The 20,977-nt window shown below is 36.8% G+C and overlaps 3 protein-coding genes across 12 annotated transcripts in view; 2 read left to right on the top strand and 1 right to left on the bottom strand.

The window, feature by feature from the left end:
• LOC139963048 (leucine-rich repeat serine/threonine-protein kinase 1-like) overlaps positions 1 to 20,977 on the top strand; it is a 495,817-nt gene that overhangs the window by 76,031 nt on the left and 398,809 nt on the right. The gene's annotated exons all lie outside the window — the stretch shown is intronic.
• Positions 1,166 to 19,357, top strand: LOC139963052 (homogentisate 1,2-dioxygenase-like). Its single transcript, XM_071963529.1, has 13 exons — positions 1,166 to 1,386; positions 3,280 to 3,351; positions 4,907 to 5,101; positions 8,576 to 8,632; positions 9,692 to 9,783; positions 10,672 to 10,706; positions 10,938 to 11,017; positions 13,085 to 13,184; positions 13,831 to 14,054; positions 15,000 to 15,126; positions 16,711 to 16,763; positions 17,252 to 17,380; positions 18,131 to 19,357. Exons 1-13 carry the CDS (start codon positions 1,369 to 1,371, stop codon positions 18,260 to 18,262), a joined length of 1,314 nt encoding a protein of 437 aa, XP_071819630.1. The 5' UTR covers positions 1,166 to 1,368; the 3' UTR covers positions 18,263 to 19,357.
• The window catches only part of LOC139963050 (NADPH oxidase 4-like), a 32,023-nt gene continuing 30,051 nt past the window's right edge, over positions 19,006 to 20,977 (bottom strand). For all 10 annotated transcript variants that reach the window (XM_071963523.1, XM_071963520.1, XM_071963521.1 and 7 more), the window contains one exon: positions 19,006 to 20,787. In XM_071963523.1, the coding sequence (XP_071819624.1) occupies positions 20,664 to 20,787 (124 nt within the window). In that variant the 3' untranslated portion in view covers positions 19,006 to 20,663. The remainder of the gene's footprint in view (positions 20,788 to 20,977) is intronic.

Below are 20,977 nucleotides of genomic sequence, written 5' to 3' on the forward strand. Positions count from 1 at the left end.
TGCGGTCAATACACACAACACATTGTACATAGCAGCGATGGACATCTCGGCAGGGAGTTGCTATGGAACCCCCTGATCTCAGGTCCCCGTCCAGATAAAAGATAATAAGGGATCACATTTCATTACTGTCTGCATTTTGTAGCGACAAGAAAAAAACTTCACTTGCAAGCAACGGAAAGTTAACTTTTTTTTCGGATGGCGGCACGCGGTTTAGGGCGAGTCTTCAATGCCTTTACGTACACTTGGCATGTAGTTCAACCCTTGGTATGCAGGGCAGGCAAGACTCCAGTGAAGCAAGCCTTATACTCAACGCGTACGTTCACAACCGGTGAAAGTGTAAAAGGTTAAGAAATATTGATACAGGGCATACAATCAATTATTATTTGACGATTTATTTTATTCGGCAGGATGTGTTCTTCAAAGATGAATCTAACACCAAATGTGTCGCAAAATATGTCGAAATTTTTACGTTATTGGACGGATTTTTTTTTGTTCGTATTGTCTCTAATTACCCAACCATCAGTATATATTGGGTGTTACTAAAACGAATGACAATTGCGTTACACGTAACGAATGACAAAATGTTGTACACACTAAAAAATTGCGTATATGTATTGCCCCCAAATATGTGCTAGAAGTCATCCATTCTCAAATTTCAACACGCGATTTACTGCCCCTTTTTAAGAATAGTTATTTCCACATTGAGATTTCTAATTGTCTATGCTAACGATGCTCAATGGCTGGGAGAGATTTGGAGATCAAAATATCCAGGGAAACATTTTTGAAAATTTGGAAGCAATATATATGCTGATGAAACTAGAGTTGACATTGTCGTTTTTTCTGTACCAATAACGTACCCTTGACACACCTTCCCTTATTATCCAATCAAATGCAACTGCCCAGTGTTTACAACTGCCTTTCCATGTGGCAGTATACGGCAGCTATCTGACTTTAAAGGGAACGTTCAGTAATAAAATATCCATCGAGAAATGGTCACGAATCGATGCCTGACTCATATATTTCATAATGAAATTGAAATATTTAATAAAATAAAATTAACATAAACTTGGAATAGTCGTTTAATAATTTTGCCTCCCCTCAAACTGCAGACCTGGATGTACATAGCTAACACCTGTGTGCACTATTACACATACAGTTTAAATTCGCACGTAGCAGTTATACTATTAGTACTAAAAGCAAACACAGGCATGTACATATGCCAAGGCTAGTCTTCGCTGTGCTACCGGTACCACACACAGACGAGCATCATAAATACGACGTTGAAGTCGCGTGATTAGGAATCTGTCACAGTCACCCGTAGGACTCTATTTTAAGTCAAGGAATTTTGTCTCAATACTAATAACAGATATGGCATCTGAGTTGAAGGTAAGTCTCTGTAGTAATGCAAAAATACGTATCTGACATTCTGAACTAAGTTTAGGCCTAGGCCTAGGCCTAATTTTATGTATCCTAACCAGATCCTACGCATAGCCTTGGCATAGCCATTGGTATCTAACAGGCCTTTCTAGCCTAAGCCAGTATCGAACTCTTTGGACCTAAATTACAGCCTTATTTTGCTGGTTTACTTTAAGTGTCAAGTAAATTAAGATGAAAGATTAGTACTAGCGTAGGTCATTTGGCCAACGATTTGCAGACAGCCATTTTTATTAACTTATTACTTTGACTTTCCCTAGGTAGGCCATTATTAATATGAAAGATTAATCAACAGACAAACTGACTAGGCGACTGACATTCACAAATGCATTGACAGTGGGTTACCAAGAAAGGTTCAAAATATTTAAGATACTTAAAATTTGCAATAATACTAGTAAAATTAAGTGACTTTCTGGCTGCATTTCCACCAAGGTGGAAACTAATGCCTGTCAACCCAAGGTTGTAGGCTAAACCCTTTAAAGGTAGTCAGTGAAGGCCCCAAATTCTAGCACACTATAATTGCTAGAAGTATTTTCCTGGAGGTCTTTACTCTCTAAAATTGTTCTCAGACATTTTTAAAGAACATACAAGATGACTGAATGTCCCAGTGAGGAAAATTTCCTTGAAGGTTGTAGTAGAAACAATTTAAGAATTTTGACCAAAGGTGAAAATATTTAAATACCTAGCATATTTGGGGCCAATACAGCATATATTTAGGGCCTCAGCTAGGCTGAACCAGTTGGACCTTATGAAAAATTTAGATTTGTGTCCACTGCCGGGATGATCCAAAGACTGCAAAACAAAATTCAGAACTTACAAACTTGTTCATTATCTACATGAAAAGGTATTTCATCACACAATAACAAGTTCCAAGACATTAAACAGCAATAATGGAAATTAGGACTCACTCATATTTAAGTTCAGAAACAGTGTACGCAGAGGTGTGACCTGACACCATAGAGCTTCATGTGACCAAATCAAACACATTTAAAAACTTCCAAATTGTGTGTTTTAGTCTTTACTTTTCTTTCTTGTTTTGCTCCTCAAGTAACAGTAGCCTTAAGACTAATCCTTCTAGATTGGGCTTTGTCTGTGTCAATTTAAATCCAACCCCTTCCTGGAAGCAAAAGACTGACTAAACTAGACAAAATAACTCTCAGAAATGATCTGAGATTCAAAGCTGTTTATCGAGAGAATTTGCAACCTTTACTGATCTCCTCTGACAACCTCCCCCTCCCCCAATGCCCCAGCCCCCCTCATTGCCCCTCCCCTTCCCATATGCAATAAGAGAGTAGATTCTTTATGAACTGACCTTTTTATATTTCCATACTGCCATTCCTACCCCCTCTCCCCACTGTCTGTTTCTCCCCCTCCCCCTTACCTTGGTCTCATGCCTTAATTTTGTGCTGAGATCATTGTGATAGTGCAAGTACCATAATTGTAAAATCTACATTACATTAGCAGGGTGTTATTGTCACTGTGTATCGCATTCCTACGTTCATACCAGCAAGTTTTATGTACACATATAAGTTGAGGCCCAGGTTAGGTTCTTGCATACATGTAAAGTAATCTAATTAGATTGTTCATTGCCAGTCAGTATCAGAAGGTTTATTAAACTTCTTCTCATTAAAGCGTCTGTATTATAGTCATTAAAGCCAAGAGAATACATTGTTAGGGGCATATTTTTTGTAAATGCCACCCATCTTCCCCTTCCCCATTAATCTTTGTGCATATAGGTGGAAGGAGGATATGTGTAAAGTCTGTGGGCTGTGAAGCATGACTCAGCAATTATCATTTAATCATATTTCATCATTTATCATATTTGGTCAATGTTTCAATTTACAGTACCAGAGTGGATTTGGCAACGAATTTGCATCTGAGGATCCTAGATGTCCTGGAACACTGCCAGAAGGCCAGGTACTAGATTAAGTGCTTTGATAACAGTAGGGTCATTTGGTTATTCAATGAACCTGACTATATCCCATACCAAGATGCTGTATGCAAAACATGGCCAACTTAGGTACACAAATGGTAATATTTGTAGTAGCTTTCCATACATAGAACATGTATATTGTCATTATTTAATTGTAAATCAACTTTTACAACACAAAATTATTCTCTGAGGGTGGGCTGGTGGAAAGGGGATGGGATTGGTATTTTTAGCAAGGTTATGCAAAAACCCCAAGAAATTTGTAAAACTTGGAAACAAAGTATTTGTAATAGTTAAAAAGTAGATTAAATAATTAATGATTCAAACTGTTAGTATAAAAAACCAAGGGCGTAGGAACCGGGGGGCGAGAGGGGGCGCCAGCCCCCCAATGAAAAATATGGGGGGCCGGAAGTATTGTTCCGCCCCCCGCTCCGCAAGTCAGAAAACCCCTTTTTCATTTCCAAATGAGAAAAAAATCTCATCTGAAGCACCAAATTGCATCTAAGGCCAGGTGAAAATGCAAAATTCTTTACAAAATGGAGTGGGTGTTGAAGTGTGCTATATTGCACCAAATTGCATCTGAGGCCACCTGGAAATGCAAAAAAATTCCAAAGGGGAGGGGGACACCCCCTCCCCCAGGCTGGCCATCAGTCTTCAGCCCCCCCACTCAAAAGTACCTTCCTACGCCACTGTAAAAAACAATGCTCCTATATATTGCAGATCAGGATTCACAGTTTGCCTCATAGTTCTTAAATAACTATGACAGTTTTCCTGCATTAATTATTCACAAATAAGATGTAATTGTTGTGATCCTGGGAGGTTTGGGCATCTGGACCCCCTCTTCTGAATTACTTCTTGACATTAAAAGTAACTCTAAACTTAATATTGCTCAAAACAAGGTACATAGCATCGTACATCTCAGCCAGCTTGCTGTGATGCATTTTTTGTTTTTTTCTCCCAATTTTTACTTATATGCTCCACTCTATCGGTAATAATTTTGGTTAAGATCTATGTACACCAATGCTTGTCTCCTGGGCCCACCTCTTTGGAGAAATCCTCATTCCATCACTGTAAATAATATTGATATATATGTATATATATCTCCTCATCATACTAAGCAAAAATAGTAATAAACCAACTACTTTTTGTAATCGTACAATTGTATGTATATGTGATCTTCCCGCAAGCAGGAACTCGCGAAAGAAGCCATGGAGGCTTTTAGACTCGCAAGCTGACCGAAGCCAATTTCTCGGCACACATCCATTTAACGTCCATGTCGGGAAGTTGTTATTGAACAACACCCGTGCCAGACGACACACGTTATTGTCGGCGGGGAATCGAACCGGGGATCTCATGACTGGGAGACGCCGGCATTAACGCCGGCGTTAACCGTTAACAATTGCTGCATGCATTTGTCTCCTTTTGCCATTTAAATTAAAATATACTGATATTCTTCCAAATAAATTTCCTCTTCCACAGCAGTTAAAATATTTTTCACTGTGCTAACATATTTACTCATTGTATGAACTCTTGCCCACTCAGAACAATCCTCAGAAGTGTGCTTATGGACTTTACACTGAACAACTGTCGGGAACGGCGTTCACAGCTCCGAGAGTAGCCAATAAGAGATCATGGCTCTACAGGATTCGACCATCTGTCATACACAAACCATTCAAACCTTACCCACATAAATACCTGACAGACGATTGGAGCAGCTGGCAGCCAAACCCAAACCAGGTAAATGTAAATTCATAAAGCTTCATGATTCATTGTAATTTTCCACAAAAATTTTTTTTTGACAGTGATGTATCATTTTGTTGTAATTATGTGATTAATGAATTATGTTTCAAGATCTTCAACAATTTGCCGTATGTATTTTTGTTTTTGCATTGCATTGCAGGAAAATCATAAACAATTTTCTATTCTGAAACACATGTTTGACTCTTAATATTTTGTGGAGCTTGCCAAGCATAATGCAGACTTTGTTAAATGGATGACATTCAAACACACAAATTGCTGTAGGACTGAGAATAATTGACAAGTAAAATACTGTCAACTTTTTCACTTTGTTCTTATCTGAAATGGGGACATGATCACATGACCTTATATAACAGTAAGAACTGTATGAAAAATGTGTAATAACAGGTTGTTAAGAAAGAGAAGAATCCTAGGTGATATCCTAGTTTAAAAACAAGCACATTTGTGCATTGTTTTGATAAATCCTACTGAGGTGAGTGAGGATATTTATTAACTTCAATTATTGCCAACATCAAACATAAAATCTTACTCTGCTGTATTGAAAGGAATTAAAGCAGCCTTTTCCATTGATAGAGGTTTAAAAACAATATATTAATATTTGGGTGTGTTTGATACTAAAATCACTTGGCAATGGAGTTTGTTAACCTGACTAGTAAAAGTCCAAAAGTTCTGAAATTTAATTTTTAATTTTTTATATTTTTTATTCATAGTAGTATAGAAAGCCATCAGGGTAACAAATAGTGTGGAAATCAAGTATAAAATTGAAGATATGCTGTTTATAAGTAATTGAATAATGGTAAAATGACTGTGGCTTTTGACGACTGACACCCATATGGAAAAAAATGGCTGTATAGGGACCGCCACCAACTAAGCACTGGTTAGCTCAATCGGTAAAACTCTGATCGCTTCTAACCCAGAGGTCGCTGGTTCGAATCCCATTCTAACCATAAATATCTTTGCTCTTTTCCAAGTCATTCACTATTTTCCAAGTTCATTTTATATTGAAGAAATCTAGCAGAGTATCCAATATTTTATCAGTTGCTCAGTCTCGATTTTTAAGTCATATATTATGGTAGGTTTTGATAAACTTGCTGGAAATTGCCAACCAAAATGGTGAAAGCTCCTTTGAATGAATCACGTAGTTAGTTGTTACCCTATCTCCTGTGCCGCTGTATCGTAAATCACTGAACCGATGAAATATATCTGCTTCTTCTACCGCACAAACTACTGTATGAATACTAGCATGAGAAAGGTCAAAGGTGACTTTTAATGTTCAGAGCCAATCTTTTGGTTTGTGTGTAAAGAAGATACTGAATGATAGGTTCTAGTTAGGAATTATTTATTCTATTTACAGCCTGAAGAATGAAAACCCTGATGAGATGCTACATGGATTTAGTACAAAAAAATAAGAGATGATATCGTTTGATATGATGATGTTTAAGTTGGCGTTACTTATCCTTTAAATTGTTTCTCTGTTTGAATAACTTTGTTGAAATTGTCGCAAGTATGTGTGGTACAGCTGATTTGTACAAGCCATGAAACAAGCCCTATGGAAGACTTTATAGGGCCCTCTCTCAAGTTTTGAGACCTTGGCAAAGAGTCTGAAAGAGGAAGGGAATGTTTCCTCACAAAATATTCATGTTTCTTATCAGGTTTCTCTCACATATCCTATACCCAACAAAAATACTGGCATTACCATTGGGTTCATTCTGCACCAATGAACATTATTTTTGCAAGCATACAGTAGTTGTGTTACAAGTCTCTTCCCCCCGTCCCCCTCCCTCCCCCCGTCCCTCCCCATTGTTACCCACATCCCTTCACTGCCTCTATAAGATTACTGATTTCCTTCCTTCCTCTTCCTGATAGCAAAAGTAAGTTTCTCATTTTCAATTTCTACAACCCACAATCCTCTTCTGAAACAATTTTGAACTTTGCATTATTTTACACTAAATGATGGAGAAGAGATGGCAAAAATGTATGTCCAAATTTAAGAGGTATTGAAGACAGATGAAAGCCTTGTTCTAAAGATGCCTTAAAAAATTTAAAGCATATTCCCTTGCTTTCTAGTCACTTCGCCCAACAACCATTTCGCCCAACTGCCATTTCGCCCAACCAGCCTGGTCATTTCGCCCAACCAGCCTGGTCATTTCGCCCAACCAGCATGGTCATTTCGCCCAACCATCATAGTCATTTCGCCCAACCAGCATGGTCATTTCGCCCAACCGTGTTGGTCATTTCGCCCAACCTTATTTTTACTAATATTCAGTCAGAATAATATTACTTTTTCTATTCCACTAGTTCAATTTGATTTATTTTGGGTTAGGTTACTTCGTAATAGGTAAATAAAAAAGTGAGGTCCGCTCGATATCGATCGGAGTCGGAGAGTTATTTCGGGTATAATGGGAGGATTACACTACTTTAGGCGTTTACGCATACAATGGAAGTTATATTATTATACAAACACAGGGGAATCGGTCTTCATAAAAACCTATCAAACCTAACCCCTAAAACACTGATCCATCCTACTGACTAACAATTCCCGAACGTTTCCTTATTAAATTGAAAAAAAAATATATATAAAACCCGTTCGTAATATTAAATTACTATATTTAATCAATGTAACCACTTTATCAATGTAACCACATATGTAATCACATATGTAATCAATTTAACCACGACTTCAAGTTTCCTTAATACTCGGTTCGTATCCCGTTCCGTTAACAATTCCCGAACGTTTACTATATCAAACCTAACCCCTAAAACACTGATCCATCCTCAAGATTCCTTAATATTCGGTTCGTATCCTGTAACGTTAAAATTCCCGAACGTTTCCTTACTAAAGTTATACAAAGTAAAGGACTTCAAGTTTCCTTAATATTCGAACGTTTACTATCATACCTAACCCCTAACACACTGATCAATCCTCAAGTTTCCTTAATATTCGGTTCGTATCCTGTAACGTTAACAATTCCCGAACGTTTCCTTTTGAAATATCATATTTAATCAAGGTTGGGCGAAATGACCAGACTGGTTGGGCGAAATGACCAGGCTGGTTGGGCGAAATGACCAGGCTGGTTGGGCGAAATGACCAGGCTGGTTGGGCGAAATGACCAGGCTGGTTGGGCGAAATGGTAAGGTTGGGCGAAATGGCAGTTGGGCGAAATGGTTGTTGGGCAAAGTGTCCTGCTTCCATTCCCTTTCCCTTTCCCCTCCCCCATCTCCCCCCCCCCCTAAAACAAATACTCTCCTGCTTTTCATAATAATGACCAGTCCAGTTCCAGCAGCAATGCTTGAATACTGGTAGGCAATCAAGCCTAAGTTGAGATTTTTCCTTTTGGCTGTAGTGAAGTATTGGTCAGTTTCAATATACACACTTCTACTGGGTTCTCATTTGTTACCATGCAAAGACCGAATTTTGAAATGCACTCTTAAATTCTGTTCTTATCGTTTCAGCTCCGATGGAATCCATTTGACATCCCAAAAAGTGACAGTAAAGTTGACTTTCTTGATGTGAGTCCAAAACTTCTTCTTGTCCTTTTTTCCACATATTTCAAAATCAAAATCAGAAGTACAATTTTTGTATAATTCAAAGTGACTTATCAGATCAGTTTTAAGTATCCTGAACCAGCAGTTTTGTGGGCCCATGTTTCCTCTAATACTTTAGGCCACCAGTGTCTGTGGGCCCATGTTTCCTCTAATACTATAGGCCACCATTCTCTGTGGGCCCACATTTCTCTAATACTATAGGCCATCATTGTCTGTGGGCCCATGTTTCCTCTTTTGATGAAGGCCACCCTTCTCTGTGGGCTTATCTTTCCTCTACTACTATTGGCCACCATTGCATGTGGTCCCATGTTACCTCTGATACTATAAACCACCATTCTCTGTGGGCCCATGTTTCCTCTACTACTATAGGCCACCATTCTCTGTGGGCCGGTGTTTCCTCTAATTCTATAGGCGACCATTGTCTCTGGTATGACATTTGTTAAGGTGTTTCAAGAAGGCAGACATTACTTATTTTCAGTAGATCATTGAAGACAAAGACAAAATTTGTTATTTAACTAAACTAAAACTGCTCTTATATTATCTAACTAATATCTGACAAATCCAACACTTACCACTTTTCTATTCCATTTTAGAATATATATGTTAGTACTAGATTTGATTATTGCTACAAAGTTAACTGGCAATTTATCTCCAAACCTTGTGGAACATCAGAGATTTTTATTTTCTTTCATTTTCTATAGTGGTCCCAATATTTAACAATATATTCAAATGTCTGCAAAGAACATAATGGTATTTCCTTGTTGTTAACTTCAGTTGATACTCGTCCTAACTAACATTGAAGGGGAAAATTGCAATGTGTAGTTTCGTAGTCTCCTCATAATGTATATCATTACTGCTGCACGTAAAGAAACTCTGCTTCAATCCACGTCAGCAGTCATAGGCTGAGTTTTTTAAGTTTTCTTAAAGTTACTGCAGTATTTGAGCTTGTCCTATTTATTTCCAAATGTCAAAAAGATGGGGAAACTAAATCGTGGATTTTTTTTTTGGCATTGACACCACCAGGGCATGGCAACAGTTTGTGGAGGAGGCGATCCTCGCTCACGTAATGGCATCTCCATTCATATTTATGCCTGCAATTCATCTATGAATAATAGGTAGGTCTTGGGTAGATACAGTATTTGAATACTAACTTAGTATATATACAGTATATGAATATATATAATTATATGAATATATATATGAATATATAATATTTGAATATATGAATATATAATTTATAATACAGTATATGAATAATAACTTAGTAATAATATGAATAATAACAAGTATTTACTTAGTAAGGCACTGTGTCAAAAGAGGGATGCTGTGGGTGGGGGGGGGGGGACTGTAGGGAAAATTGCTTTGTGCTGTGCCATTCCATTTCCCACAATAGACACTACAATATGTTGTCTGATATTGCTTCAACTTTTCTTTTTGAAACAATGAAAAGAGCTAATCAGGAACTATGAAATTTTAAATGAATTTTTGAAAGCCAAGAAATTATAGGTAATATTTGGGATTCTAATCAGTGACCTCAGGTCAGTGACATGATTTCTTTGAATCTCATTTTCTGTTTTATAAACAACAGCCCTGTCTGTATGGACCTGTTGACGAACAAAAGTATAATTTTCCTCATTCTTTGCAAAAGCATTTAAATATTCCTGTGGAAAAGAAACTCTAATTGTAAGAGATTATCTAGGTATCATAATCATAAGGCATCGGCTTGTGCGTGTTAATAATGGAAATTATGGAATGGAGGGCAGGGCTGTAGGCCAACATTCAGAAGCAGCCAGCAAGGCTTGCAAGACAAATTCGTAAAAATTCTACATCGTCTCATGTATAAAGTAGTATGACGCTAATCAATTGTGTGAGAAAAGAAATGAAATTTACCTGTTATTTCAAGAATAAAGTAATTTTCACTTGTTGTTAAAACCCTTGCACATTCTTCTGCTAGTTTTCATAGTTTTTAGCTAAAAAATATAATTTTACTTTCACTTTTGTAGATGCCTTTACAATTCTGATGGAGATTATCTCATTGGTAAGTTTTTCTTTTCATGTTAGCATTTAACAGAAAGGGTGACTCACTGTAACTTGCATTCAAAACTAGTGAATTTAGATGCTGCACAACCGACTTTATTGTCCAACCATACGTTGGAAGTGACACAGATGTTCACCGATATTGCTGGTATTATATTTGACAAGCTTATCAGAAAGTAACCAGAGGCAGTAAGAATTCATTTAATGTGATCTTTCTTGTTTTTTCTTACAGTACCACAACAGGGAAGTCTGTACATCACAACAGAGTTTGGCAAATTGAAAGTGGATCCCAATGAAATAGTGGTCATACAGGTAAATTTACATAAAATTTGCATATATGTATAAATCAGCATTGCCAAGCATACTATGTCGAGTACTGGACAAAATATGATTACAAACTATGACAGGTTCTTCAGCTTAAATTCTAATAAGCCATTAATTATCGAAAGTATTTTCCTTCCAAACAGTAGTTTGCCTCCCCCTCATGCCCCTCCCCCCCCCCACCCTCGCATGTTTTTTTAGATTGGCCTAACATTCCAATTAACTTGCTAACAACCAATAAATCAAATAGCTTAGCTCTATTGAATTGTATTTAGTTATGTCTGAAAATATTCTTTGGTCAGAGGGATGTCAAATTATAGCCCGCTAATGTGCTAGAAATTCAAATAACGGTCACTCATATTCACACTTCAAAGGTACATTAACTGCCATTCCCCAATGTATTTAACTCACTGAGACATTTGATTGTCAAATTTAACATTACTCAATATTTGTGCATAATTAGAAGAGTCAAACCCCTCCAGAAGATACTGTACTTTTGACAATTTGTATTCAATTTTTAGCATCTTAAAGGTTGCGGTCGAATACTGATGACCTATTTAGCATAATGAGCTGCTATTCATTGGCGTCATGGCTCACATTAAATCTTTGAAATACCTATTTCTATCATGTTGTATATCCCCACATTACTTTTCCATTCTCAACACAATACCTTAACATAGCTCACTTGTCTAAATCAGATGTGTTATCAAATATAATAGATGTGAAATAACAAAAGAAGAAACCATACTTTGTAATAAATACTGATTTTTGAAAAAAGGGTCCATTTTTGTGAGAGGAGAATATCTCATCCTTTCCCCCCCCCTTCCCCTTATTCCACGACCACATTTTCTTCCTACTGACTACTACTGAGCAAGATACCATTTCATGTACCATAATTCATATATATATATATATATAAATATCACATTAATATTCAAAACACAGTGTTCCACAGCAGTACAATATTTACACATATACACAAGGTTCCTATGGGTTTTCCAGACAAACTGCTACGTGACAACTTTGGGCTTTTTACCTTATCTCTGCTATCTGTTTTGTTTTTCAGATTCGTTATCATGGCATTTGTTTACGATGTTAAATTTGATAATGTACAACTTTGACAAATATTTATCCTGTGCCTTATCTTCCTGAACTTTGACCTTTACTAGGTTTCATTATCTATATTCAATCTCTTGCACGTAAACTTGGGATTCCAAGTGAACTTAGTTCTATTCAAAAGAAGAAAGACACATTTTTTTGGGGGAAATTAACAAAACAAGGTTATTAAGGTGTTCATCGGTCGAATCTATTTTTCATACTGAAGCCTCAATTTACAGATGCCAGATACAACATTGACACTACTCAAATTTACAAAAATATTAATAATATTGTTGATATATTGATTTAACACCCTTGACCGTCTCGATACATGCAGCCTCTGTCGTGACAAAGGTATTTTACTCGAAGGAGGTGCTATTACACACATACACACCCTCAGCCTACTTACAATTTTTGACTCAATACAAAAATACAACCCTCATTAACTCAAAGCATAGAGTAAGTGATAATTGTCTTAGCTGATGTTCTATTGATTTGTAGTGAAAGTTTGTACCAGCATGGATTAGAGTATTGTAGACCACTTCTGTCCACTTAATGACCTCATTTCTGGCCACTCCGGATCTGCACACAAGTGTTATTTCAGGATGGTAGCAATATCGACCAAAAAATAATGGACCAAAGTAATTTACTTTAGAGTGTCACTTGGTAAAATGTCTTCACTGTGCAGTTATTTTAAGCAATTCCTTTTTTTTTATTGTAAAAGTATAAAAAAAAGAAGTCCCAAACCATGTTCTTAAAAGAAATAGTCCTTCTAATTGTGTTATATTCTGCTTTTAAAAGAAGAAATGAATTGTGTCATTTATGCTATCACTAGGGAATCATAATTTTGTGTTAACACCAGTTCCATTCAGTTTAGCTTAGATGTGAACAGAACTATCACAGGTATGTTTTGGGGGTTTTTGTGATAATTTTCATGACTTTTTTTGTTTCTCCCATCAGCAAGGGATGCGATTCAGTGTTGCCATTACGGAACCATCGAGAGGCTACATCTTAGAAGTCTGGGATGGACACTTTGTACTCCCTGATTTGGGTCCAATTGGTACGATTATTACCCCACCACGCCCCCCCCAACCCCTCCCCTCACTGATCACTCTACACTTGACCTTAAGCTTTCCAGGTTTTGAAAACTCTAGATTGCTGGAGTTCCTATAACTGGTTGACTTCCATAAAGTGGATAAAATGGACTCAAAATTTCATATTGAACATTTTATTTTGAATGGATAGTTTAATTAGTTTGTTTTGATATAGTATAGCCATGTGTCATGTTGGGGTCCCTGTGAAATTATAGGAATAAATATGCTTTATGTTGGTATTGAAATTATTCCTATTTCTTGGCATATATTCTCATCTACTGTAAGTAGTTTAGAAAGCACTTAAAGAAATCTGTGAATCTTTCTCTCATCCAAGGGGGTGTGTCTTTTATAGGTGATTATTAGAAATAAACGTGAAATGTCTTTATAAACCCTATGATGGAATAGAAACTTTTTTTGTTTTCATTTTAACAGAGATTCACTGATGCTCTCAAATTCCTAGAATAAACTAAAAATTAATAAATCCTGGTTTTGTTGATATTTTGTAGTACAGTTTATTTACAACATTAAAAATGATATCTCTTTCATCAAGTAGAGTTAATCCCGAAAGGTTAATTTTCAACATAACAGTATTTCTGTTTGACCTTTGACCAGGCGCTAACGGACTCGCCAACCCGAGAGACTTTTTGAGTCCAGTCGCGTGCTACGAGGACGTCCAGGTACCTTACACGGTCGTGTCCAAATTTCAAGGAAAACTCTTCTCAGCAGCCCAGGAACATTCTCCGTTTGACGTGGTAGCTTGGCACGGGAATTACAACCCCTACAAGTACGACTTGGCCAAGTTTATGGTGATCAACTGCGTTGCGTTTGATCATGCAGTAAGTATGCAGAGACCTGTCATTTGTACTAACCTGACTGTCTGCAAAGCTTTGGGGTACAACCCAATAGAAGGTCACAAAACTTTGGGGCACAACCCAATAGTGGGTCGCAAAGCTTTGGGGCACAACCAAATAGTGGGTCGCAAAACTTTGGGGCACAACCCAATTGTGGGTCGCAAAACTTTGGGGCACAACCCTATAGTGGGTTGCAAAACATTTTTGGCACAACTCAATAGTGTGTTGCAAAACTTTGGGGCACAACCCAATAGTGGGTCGCAAAACTTTGGGCACAACCCAATCGTGGGTCGCAAAACTTTGGGGCATAACCCAATCGTGGGTCGCAGGACTTTTCTCCAGACATCGGAATTTATCTACAGTTTTCCGAGCTTTCAACAGTGATTTGTTATTTTTAGGTTTTGTAGCATCTCTTTCATTCTGAGCATTGATTCTGATTGGCTGGGGTCTGGTGGGTGGTCATGGTTCTGTCCTTGTGGAAGATCCTCGGTCGTGGGCCTGAAGGTTTGCGAACCGCAGTGTTATAAACCAATTTCTAACTCTTGTTGCACACACAGAGAGAACACAATTAGAATGTGTGTGTAGTCTATCGGCTAGTATGTTTCTTTAGGAGGGCAGGGGAATGGGGGGGTGGGTGGGAGGGGAACATATATATGTGGAGGGGTCGGCCAAGCACATGTGTTTGTAGGTGGAGCCTCAGAACTGTTTTACAGTTGTCTGATTTTGCACTACCATACTTAGTACACATCTCATTCTAAGAAGAAAAAAAATTTGTTGATTAAATTTCTGTTACTAATTTGAAGCTTAAAGATAACTCCAACTTCCAACTTGAACATCATGCAATGGAGAAATGTGTTTGTGTTTTGTTTGTCTAATAAAACCTGAAAAAAAAATCACTTGACTTATATTTCTTGCCTCTTCTCCTCACAGGATCCCTCCATATTCACCGTCCTGACCTGTCAGTCAACGAGACCCGGAGTTGCTATCGCTGATTTTGTAATCTTCCCTCCTCGATGGTCTGTCCAAGAACATACTTTCAGACCACCTTATTACCACCGTAAGTAAAAGAAAAGGATTCCTTACCTTTTATTCTGTCTCGAATTTCTGTCATTATTTGGCCAAAGCAATCAGTACAGCATGTAGAGTGTCTTCAGTAGATTTACAAGGTTTCCAGGTTCTAACGTCCACCGGGCACAAAAGTATCTTGATACATTCAGGAATACTGCCATGGCATTACAATGGATTTGTGTCTTGGGTGGATTTAGGTTTGTGTATAAGGAAATGTTAATTTCTTATTTGTTTCATTTCCTGTTTTAAATTTTCCTTTAGGAACTTTGTTCACCAAAGTTAGGCCAAAGTTGTGAAAGTGTTCAGATTTCTTTTCATCAAATTCATTTGAGCCCTAAAGATTTTTTTCTTCCAACCTGTGTTTTTTTTAGAGAAAGATCTTTTCATGTAAAGTTACTAATGGTATTTAAATGTGTGATGTCACTTGCTTTTGCCAACAAGCTAAACACGTAATATTTCTTAAAGACCATTTTAAGTTATGCTGTTCGTTTGTAACATTGCATTATGTTAATGGAATACGACAGTGTACAATCTGCAAACTAAATGTGAACCTGGTACTTGAACTGTTAATCATCTGAAAACACTCTTATCATTATTTTCATCGATGGAAACAAACAATTATCTCTCTTTCTTTTTTTTATCGGGAGATTAAAGATAATACATTATCATGTGCAAATAACTTGTGTTATCTACATCAAGCATTGCCTGATATTTTTATCATTTTGAACAAACATTTTGTTGCAGAATAGGGGAGAGTTATAAATCCAGGGATGAGATATTGAAACCTTAGCAAACATATGGTTAAAAAACAGGTTGAAAGTAAATGGGAATAACCGAACGATCTGTCTAAAAGAGTTTTGCTGTAGTCAAATGCTGGTAAACAGAAATATCTTTTGGGGCACATATATTGGCTGATGGTCAACCTGGGGAGGGGAATGGTTGGGTCTGTAGCCAGCCTGTCAATTTTCGAGGGGCAAAATGGTACGAACCGCAGAATTTTCGTTTGAGGGGGGCATTTTCATTGGATCCACCATAGGGAGGTCCATTACTGAAACCATAAATTTGGAGCAAAATTGGGGTCATAATCAAAATTTGGGGATGGCATTGCCCCAGAATCCCCCCATGGCTACGTGCCACCCTGGCAAGGGTCTACTCTCTCTAATGAGAAATGTTTGTTTCGGTAAGATGACATAGATGGAAACTAAATTTGTGAAGGACAAGTTTAAAGGTTGCGAGTACGTAGAAATTTCTTCAGGTGCGCTACAAAATGTTTGCAATTTGGATGAAAGTCGAAAAAATGGAGGGGGAGGGGGGCATGTGCCTTGTCATTAGAGTCACATACTGTTTCACATTATGCATGTGCATTTGGAACAGATAAGAACTGTTCTAAATTGAAGACTTTGTTATGTTAGGAAACTCTTAGGAAACTGTTTATTGTCAGGCAATACTGTTAGGATAGGAGGGTGACATGTTCAGGACACAGCAGTGAGGCATTACTGTATTAGTATAACTTAGTATTGTTATAATAAAAGTCACTATGCATAATATATTGTATTTTGTCTGTTTCTTGCAGGTAACTGTATGAGTGAGTTCATGGGTCTTATCAAAGGACGATATGAAGCCAAGGTGAATATGAGTTTATATTTTCTTTTCATTTTTCAACTATTTAAAATGATATGATTACTAACTTGTTGTTGAAAGAGTTGGCAGCAAACTGCAAAAACGTCAAGTACAACCGTGAGGGAATTTTTACAGTTGGGGTTCGAATAACCCATAAACTTACTTCACTGTGTTTGGAAAAGAGCATTTCGATAGGGAAACAAGGGACAATATCAGATCTTTCTATTTTTCTTTCCTTTCATTATGGTGATTTCCCTCCCCGCCCACCCTTTCTTTTAATTTTAAGGTTGTAAAAAAGTTTAGGTGGATATCAAGAAGCTGAATTTAATACTGTTATTATTTCTTATAAAAAGGAATCCTGACCAGCTTATGCTGTCATATATATGGCAACAGATTATTTAACACACAATGTTTTTGATTTCATTGATAATTTTGTTTCTTTTCCAAAGGTGAATTTGACTTGAATTTTTTAATTTGTCGATATTTTATCATAGGAGGAAGGCTTCCAGCCTGGAGGTGCTACTCTGCACAGCATGATGACCCCACATGGACCGGACGCTGACTGCTTCGAAAAAGCCAGCAATGCCAAGCTGAAGGCTGAAAAGATTGCAGGTGGCACAATGGTGAGGATAATTCTCTTAAAACTCATGCCATGTTCTTCTTTGTTGTCATCCGACATAACAATAGGTCACATCTATTGTTTATTATGTTAATAAGAGTGAGTCAGTCATATCTCCAAATAACCTGTCAAAGAGAAAAGCTGCAGCAGTTGCAAAATCCATCTTCAAACAAATATCACAGAAAAGAGAACCTGGCTGCAGGGAGGCTGCAGCCCCCTCAGCTTCTGACTTTTTGGCACAATGCCAACCCATAGAAACAACATCATCTAGTTGACTGTTGACAGTTGACCATCTGTGTTGCATTAGTGGTTAGTGGTTGCTCAGTGGTTAACGTCGGTGCCTTTCAATCATAAGCTCCCCAGTTTGAGTTACTCCCAGATTAATGTATGTTGTCCAGTTACAGAGTTGTTGACAATTAACAATTCATAATCATGGACGTTAAATATGAATCTAAGAGACTGACTTCGGTCGGCTTGCGGCTTTGATAAGCCAATGAGGCTTCTTCGCGAGTTCCTGCTTGCAGGAGGATCTAAAATACACACAAATACATTAGTTCATTGTCATGGTCAGTCACCTCTGTAATAAATGTTTTTATTTCTAAGCAGATAATGGATCATCTATGTCGTGAAAGTGTCAATACTACACTAGGTCATTGCCATAGCATCATGTGTGATTATAATATTAACATTGTTACCATCTTTCTCTTGAAATTCATATAATGCATTCCCTTGTTTTAATTCTTATCCATTCCAGGCCTTCATGTTTGAATCGTCGATCGGACTAGCAGTCACCAAGTGGGCAGATTCGATTTGCCAGAAAGTGGACGAGAAATATTACGAGTGTTGGCAACCGCTCCAGAAGCACTTCAAAGGAGCAGCCAATTAGAAAAGGGGAGAAAGTTGAAATATATGAGGTACCTTGGTTTTATATACTGACAGAATATAACTTTCAGAAAGTAGAAAGACCAAGTTTTTCTACACACTGTCAAATTTTGAAAAAGGTCCTTTTTTTGGGCTCAGTGCTGTCCTGGCCCACAAAGGACATTTATCAATATTGTTTCCTTTAGAAATTGTCTATGGTTTAAAATCAGATTCCTGTATCTATATATAAAATTAAGGTACCTAATAAATAAAGCTGAAATAGATATAATGTATTGGAAAAATAACGGAAAGAGCATTTTCTCCTGCTTAGCAATATTATCAGGCTTTTCCAATCCCTCGTGTGAAGTGATTCATTTTTGGTTTAGGGATAAGTTTCATAGTCAAACTGTGTTCATTATGCTCCAGGGCTAAATGGCTTTTAATTCATTTGTGTCATAATATATCACACCACTTAAAGTTGTGGAAAACAACTTCCAGCCATCATCACTTTTATGTAATGTTGCTGCCAAAAAGAGGCTTTTGATTATTTATTCAGAGCGAATAATTTTTATGTACCAAATATCTGGTCCAGCTGGAAAATCAGGCCAGATAATGAAAGAGTATCCAGCTTCTGTTTAGTCTGGATCTACAAAAACAACATTGCCTGGAATTATCTCTAATAACATCTTTCCATAAAATTAAAAAGCAGCCTTTATTTAACCATTTTATTTAACATTTTGAACTCTTTTTTTGTTTTTGTAGTACACAACAAATACGGTATAAAGTGGCATCATGTTTTAATTATTTAATGATCATTGGTTGTTTTCTGACCAAATTTTAATATGTAAGTTCCAGCCAGGTCCAAGACTGAATTTAATACATCCATATACAACTTTTGAAGAAGGTTAATTTCAAACCCGTTGTTGTCGACTTTAACATTGGGGCCAATATTTCAGACAACCACTATAAAGTTTAGCCAGAAATATAAAACTATATCAAGCTTTGGATGTTTACTTCTGGATCCTGTAAAACAAAACTTCAGCAGTTCTTTTAATTTGTATAACATCAAACCTACCTTTTCATGTGCTTCCAATTGTTATAAAAAAAAAATTAAAAAATTGGGCACATCAGAAGCAATATTGTTGCTTTGCTTTCAACTGAAACAATGATACTGAAAGAGGTGTTTCATTTCAGACATTATATTTATGGAGATGAGAAAGAAATAATAATAATAATAATATTAAAATACTGTTTGCAGTAAACGTTACATCGTGTCTGTCATTTTTAAAATTGTTCAAATTTACTGTCCATTAATATTATGGATAGAAAAAATAAAAGCCTGTTTATCCATGATTTACAGTCACTCATGATTTACAATTAAATATTAATTAATTAATTAATTACCTGAGTCCATTCTATCTCTATATCTTTACAAAATGAGTTAATAAGAAAAAAAACATTTCTGTTTTGTATGGATATTTGTTTTTACTTCTACTCTAGAGAAAGAAGTTGGATAAATTGTTCAACCAAGTTTCTAGAGCAAAAGCAAGCACAAAATTGATCTTATCAGCTTTTGCTAAAATTATTTTGAGAAGCAGCCCGACGACATTCAAATTCACAGAGGCAGCCGAGTTTTGCCACAACTGCTATTGGTGTAAAACAGGTTAATGTAAGAGATAACATTGAATTAAGGCACAATGTCACATTGGTTTAAGTATGTGGACACATGGTTATACACCCTCCCTCTCTCTCCCCCACTCCCCCACCTCACTTTTCAACACAATATCGCACAAAAATTTATAATTAGCACAACGTTGCATCTAGGCTAAATATTCTTCAGAATACATCATCCATCTGCTTCAATGAACCTATTGCTGTGCCCCTCTTTAAAATACTGGATCTGCCTCTGTGCCCAACCCTCTGGTCATCACCCACCCCTCACTTTCCTTGCCCCTTTAAGGCCAAAAATAACGGCTCATGTCCATGTGTAGGTCCCCGGGAAATTACTTTAGATGAGTTGCATCGAAACACCTGGATGGTCAATTTGTTTCAATAAGAAATTCAACTTTTCCGCCATCAAATTTTGTGAAAAAAAACTTTTGAAAAAAGGAAAAACATCTTTCATAAAACAGTTATGACCACAAAGAAATGATTTGAATTGAGATAAATATGATGACTAGGAAAAGCAACATGTTATCATCTAAATACCTAAAATATAACTTAGAAAATGAAGAACTAGAATTGTTAAAACACCAGTGTAGCTGTCTTTTTCAAAACTACTGCCATAAATATAAAAGAGAAAAATAGTTTGCATAGAAAAGATAAGCACACTTTTCTAGGAATAAATAGTATTTTAATTGTACAATATTTTATAATGCAGCATAAAAGTGCGAATTTCCACCTCAAGGATTAAAAAAACACACAACTCAGGCAAAATTATCCTCATTAAAGAAAAACTTTGTATCTTTGGTACTACAAGATCTGCATAGCTGATAGACCCTGGTTGATAGCTTGCTGCTCCCACAGACGAACACACCTATATTATTACACCTATGGTGGAAAAAAAAAATAAAGAAAATATGATGTTTTGTACCAGTTTACAGGTGTTTGGGGTCGGAGCGGGCATAGAGATGAATTAATAGCATTGAGGTAATAGTATTATAAATAATAGCATTGTAAATAATAGCATTTGTAAAGAGGATATATTGAATAGGTTCGGTAAAAACTGGACCTAAAAACA

Source organism: Apostichopus japonicus, chromosome 21, assembly GCF_037975245.1.
Source record: "Apostichopus japonicus isolate 1M-3 chromosome 21, ASM3797524v1, whole genome shotgun sequence".
NCBI classification, from domain to species: Eukaryota; Metazoa; Echinodermata; class Holothuroidea; order Aspidochirotida; family Stichopodidae; genus Apostichopus; species Apostichopus japonicus.